The sequence below is a fragment of the Coffea eugenioides genome, chromosome 3, assembly GCF_003713205.1.
Source record: "Coffea eugenioides isolate CCC68of chromosome 3, Ceug_1.0, whole genome shotgun sequence".
Classification (NCBI taxonomy): domain Eukaryota; kingdom Viridiplantae; phylum Streptophyta; class Magnoliopsida; order Gentianales; family Rubiaceae; genus Coffea; species Coffea eugenioides.
Genome location: NC_040037.1, coordinates 32,435,149 through 32,440,610, shown reverse-complemented (window position 1 = coordinate 32,440,610; position 5,462 = coordinate 32,435,149). Strand labels below are relative to the sequence as shown.

At 36.6% G+C, this 5,462-nt stretch overlaps 1 protein-coding gene across 1 annotated transcript; it reads left to right on the top strand.

Annotated features, from left to right (window-relative positions):
* The first annotated feature begins 3,797 nt into the window (after positions 1 to 3,797).
* Positions 3,798 to 5,180, top strand: LOC113766425. The gene is made up of 3 exons (XM_027310619.1): positions 3,798 to 3,908; positions 4,020 to 4,151; positions 4,194 to 5,180. The coding sequence occupies exons 1-3, from the start codon at positions 3,798 to 3,800 to the stop codon at positions 5,178 to 5,180; spliced, it is 1,230 nt and encodes a 409-aa protein (XP_027166420.1).
* Positions 5,181 to 5,462: the final 282 nt, after the last annotated feature.

The window sequence follows — 5,462 nt, the reverse complement described above, 5'->3', positions numbered from 1 at the left end:
ACAAAAAATAAGTATAAGCTCCCCCTCAATCATTGCATCCAAAACTTTCAAGAGCCAAACTCATAATTTCAGAATAACTCCCCCTTACACATTGCATCCATTTCTCCCCCTTTTTGTCATCATAAGATGAGAGTAAAAACCAGCTATTATAATCCAACAACAATAACAAAGAATCCAATATTCCAAGTAAAAATAGAGAAATGACAGCAAATCATCATGAGATCAGCATTATTCTTTTTTCTCTCTTTTTGACATCATATAAATTCAGTAATATTCAAAAACATAAAAAAAAAAAAACAGTTCTAAGCATCAGAAACTTCAAAAAGAATTACAGAAAAGCATTATTAACAGGAATCTCATCAATCTTACCAATATCTCCTATTTGTTAGAGTTAGTATCATATTTAACTACCCACATGCATTTCATGCCTCTTCTCATGTTTTTCCTCACATAACAATCAGTTTTCATGTGACCTTTTTGACAACAAAAATTACACATAACCAAAGAGTTATTCACATAACGGGTTTAATAAATCTGACTTGCTTTTTCCTATGGATAGCAAACTCATTTGCATTTTGATTCAGTCTTATCTGCTGAGTGCCAAAATGAGGTTTTGATTTATTACTTTGAAAACAGTCTTATTTTTTATATTGGAGCAACTCATTTAAACCATCCATTCTTCTTTTCAAATCATCTTGTTCCTTTTTAAACAATTCACAAAGATTTGTTTTTCTATCAAGCTTAAAGTGTAAAGCAGTCTCACTCTTTTTGAAGAAATCATTTTCAGCAATCAACTTTTTATTTTGTTGAAAAAGATTTGCATTATCTCGAAGCAAAAAACTAATTTTCTGTTTTAACTCCTTGTTTCTAGCATAAGATTCTTTCAAACTATCATGTAATTTTATAATGAAAGATTCAAGATCATCATCAGTTTCATCATCACTTTCAAATTGAGAGTTACAAGTTGTTACCTCATCATCTCCAATGGCCATGAAAGCCAATTGAGCAGATTCTTCTTTCTCTTCAATTTCACCATCGAAATTGCATTCATTCCATGTGAATTGGAAGTTATTGAATCTGGGTTTTCTTTCATCTTTTCTCTTCTTCACTGGACACTCACTTGCATAGTATCCAGGTTGGCCGCATTCAAAGCACTTGTCACCTTGATTTTTGTTGGCCTCATATATTCCTTTATTTCTTGCATTGTTGAATTGATTAGAATCTGAATTGCTAGGTCCTCCTCCTCTAAATCTCTTTTTGTTGAGAATCCTCTTGGAACTTCTTGTGATGAGAGTAAGATCACTGTCATCAACTTCCACATCTTCTTCATCTAGGGAGGCAGAATCATCTTCATCTTGAGATGCCTTTAGAACAATGCTCCTTCTTACTTTCGCATCCTCCTCCTCTTGCACTTTGGATTTAAGTTTCAACTCATAAGAGGTTAGAGAATTAATAAGAGATTCAATAGGCATAGTATTCAAATCTTTAGCCTCCTCAATAGCAGTCACTTTATTTTTCCAATCATTGGACAAGGCATTCAGGATTTTTCAATTTTTCTCACCTAGAGAATATTCTTTTTCCAGTACCTCTAAATCCTTAATGAGGTCATTGAATCTACAGTACATCTCATCAATGTTTTCATGAGATTTCATCTTGAACGATTCATACTTGGTAACTAGAATGGATTTCTTTTGTTCTCTAACATTCTCACTACCTTCATGAATTTCTCTCAGTTTATCCCAAATTTCCTTGGCTGACTTGTAGCTTTTGACTCTAATAAATTCATTTGAGTTTAAAGTACAATGTAACACATTCATAACTTTTACATTTAAGGTGAATGAGCTCTATCCATAGCAGTCAGTTCACTTCTTATTTTTGGTCTAGATCTATGAGTATTTTCATCTATAAGAGAGACATCATATGGACCTTCACTAATAATAAACCACAATTCAATATCAATAGATTGCAAAAAAATAATCAATCTTTCTTTCCAACTCACATAATTTGACCCATTAAACATAGGTGATCTAATGACAGAATGTCCTTTAAAAAATATAGCATTGTTGGTTGTCATCTTTACTCCTAAGCCGCTTGAGCTTAATCTCTAGGAGACCAAGCTCTGATACCAATTGTTAAGCCCGAAGACAACCACTTTTCTAGGCGACCACACAATGGAGCAGTTGATGAGAAAGTACAAGTGCTTGTGAGTAGAAGAGATAAACAAAGTACAGATTTCAAATGTAACAATAAATGAAAAGGAAAGAATAGCAAACCAATTAACTACCCACCTCCTTTTGAGCTTGTAGGTTAATTCAAACAAGTTATTTCAAGTTGATGAATTACAATCACTCTTGTGTACAAAGGAAATTTCACCTTCTCCTTGCCCCGAACTCCACTCGGTCAAACCATGACGTTTTACTATCACGCAGGACAACCCTCACAAAGTTACACTCATGAAGTATTCACTCACAAATGAAAAGCTTACAATGAACCTCACACTACTAGGACTACAAATCTTTTTTGAAGAGTATTTTCTCACTAAAATCACTCTAGATCTTTTGTATCTTTAGTGTGCAAAAATTATTTGAAGTATCTGACCAACCACTATTTATATAGGATCAAGAAAGTGCCTCGTTAATATTTTCAACGGATAGAAAGTAGCTGAAGAGTTAACTAGCCGTTGGAGTGTCGGACGTCCGATAGCCCTGTTTTATGCTTCCGACAGCAGGCAGCGAGTTTAAGAGGTTTTTTTCAATTCTTTCGGACGTCTGATGCAAGCTTTTTGTGCGTCCGACAGCAAACAAAGAGATTTGAGAAATTATCTTGTTTCTATCGGACGTCTGGTAGAGACATATTCAGCGTCCGATAGATTCGTCGACTTCGAAGGATCCTATTGGACGTCCGAAGCATGCGTCCGAAGTTATGCAATGATTATCGGACGTCCGGTACTCTCTTCTTGAGCGTCTGATAGCTTTCAGCAACCTTTCTCTTCTTTCAATTGCACTTGTTCATGGAATCAAATAATTTCATAACTGAAAGTATATCTTGAAGAGATATTAGTATCATCCATTTATTTTGTAAACATCAAAAGATAGGGATCAAGATCAACAGAACAGCACCACAGTGATGGAAACGAAGAACCTGATCCGGATTGGTTGAGAGAGGGTCTAGAATTTGCAGAAGATGAGGACATCTTTGCAACTACTGGTTCAACTATACCTCAAACAAATCAGCAAACTGATGACTTGAATGAGTAGCAGCAAAAACATCAGGAACCAGAAGGTGAGGAGTCCACAGCACAGCATCAGCATGGAGAAGACCAACCTATTGGCCCTGAAACTGAGGAATGGAATGAACCTGTGACTGCAGATGAAGACTTCCTATATTCTAGTGATGAAAATGGGCCTGACTACTCATAATTCAATGCTGTAGTGGAGTTTAACAAGCCAAAATTTGAATTAAAGGTTGGGAAGAAATTCACTCATTTAACAAAATTTAGAGAAGCACTTGTGGAATGGAACATTAGAGAGGGATATAAAGTTTTATATGTCAATAATGACAGTTGGAGGATAACTGCCAAATGTGCAAAAGGATGATCTTAGAGGATTCATGTAAGCAGAGTTAATAGGACTGATACTTTTCAAATCAAAACACTAAAGGGATAGCACCATTGCGGCAGAGAGTACACTTACAAGCATGCAACCTCAACTTATCTGAATAGAAAGTTTCAAGAGAAGGTTCGAGATGACCCTAATTGCAGCCTGGATGGCATTATTAATGATGCCAAAAGAAGATTCATGGTTAATATAAGTAGCAAAAAAGCATACAGGACTAAGAGGAAGGTCAGGGAGGCAATCCAAGGTTCTGCTATGGAGCAATATGAACAACTGTGGGATTATGCTGCCACGGTTAGATAGTCAAATCCAGACAGTCATATAGCTATACAAATAGATAGAAGGTCTATTGAGCAAAGGGCAACATTTCAAAGGCTGATCTATGGCTTGGGTGCTCTTAAAAAGAGCTTTCTTGCAGGTTGTAGATCAATCATTGGCCTAGATGGCTGCTTTTTGAAGGGTCCCTTTGGAGGTCAACTGTTAGCAGCACTTGGAAGGGATGGGAATGACAATATGTTTCCCATAGCCATTGCCATTGTTGAAGCAGAAAACTATAATAACTGAACTTGATTTTTGAAGGAGCTGATTACTCATATTGGAAGGGGCAACGTAGGGCCTTATATCTTCATTTCTGACAAGCAAAAAGGCCTAGTACATGCTATAGAGGAGCTATTTCTTGGTGTAGAACACAGATTTTGCCTTAAGCATCTGCTTGAGAATTTTAAGGTAAAGTTCAAAGACAGTGAACTGAGGGAATTGTTTTGGGCTACTGTATCAACAACTATTATTGATGATTTCAAGAGAGCATTGAATGCTTTGGAGATAGCTCAGCTACAAAATGGAGAGAACCTTACTATTGCTGCTTGGTTAAAAAGGCTGCCATATCACTTGTGGTCTAGAGCACATTATGGAATAGCTGTTAAGACTGATATTTCAGTCAACAACCTGAATGAGAGTTTCAACAACTACATTTTAAAAGCAAGAGACGAGCCAATTGTGACTCTTTTTGAAATTTTCAGAAGAAAGGTAATGCAACGATTGACATTGAAGAGACAAGGCATGGAGAAATATGGAGGCAAATTTTGTCCAAACATTGTTGAGAAACTAGCCAAAAGTGTACAGAAGAGCAGGCATTGTATTGTTGTATTTGATGGTATTGACTCCTTTGAGGTTGATGGTTTCAACAGAACCTCTGTTGTGAATTTGCAACATAGAAGCTGTTCATGTGGTGCATTCCAATTGACTGGAATTTCATGTGTGCATGCAATTTTTGCCACTCAAAGCATGCGGATGAAGGTTGAAAACTATGTCGATGAGTTCTATAGTAAAGAGGCATACTTGAGGGCATATGTTTATAGCATTGGAGCTGTTCCATCCAAAGAACACTGGATTGATAGTGGAATGCAGCAATTAAATCCACCATTTGTGAAGAAAAAACCTGGGAGACCTAAAAAACTTAGGAGAAGAGGTCCTGATGAACCGAGAGATCCACAAAGAGCTTCCAAAAAGGCGTTGACAATATACTGTAAGAGATGTTTAAAAGCTGGCCATAATAGGAGAACTTGAAAGGGATCTCCTCATCCCAAATCCAAGTTGTACAAGGTACATTTAAGTACATGAATTTTTCAGCACTATGTACTCTTGATAATTATTCCAGCAGTAAATTTTGTATTTGGTTGCAAGATCTAGCAAGCAATAACCAGCAAGGGGCAACAACAGCTTCCACTTCAGCCCCAATCAGAGAAGTACCAGTGCATCAAATATCTCAGCAAAGCAGTACTGCTGCAGTTAGTGATAACAACCCCAATTCTCGATCCAAAAGATCTACGAAAAATTAGGATCAGGAAT

What these genes read in the sequence shown, in the direction of transcription:
- LOC113766425 (XM_027310619.1), top strand. Translation starts at nt 3,798, where the DNA reads ATGGTTAATATAAGTAGCAAAAAAGCATACAGGACTAAGAGGAAGGTC. An exon ending in TGTGGGATTATGCTGCCACG is followed by an intron (nt 3,909 to 4,019) that starts GTTAGATAGTCA and finishes GCTCTTAAAAAG; the next exon opens with AGCTTTCTTGCAGGTTGTAG. An exon ending in TTCCCATAGCCATTGCCATT is followed by an intron (nt 4,152 to 4,193) that starts GTTGAAGCAGAA and finishes TGATTTTTGAAG; the next exon opens with GAGCTGATTACTCATATTGG.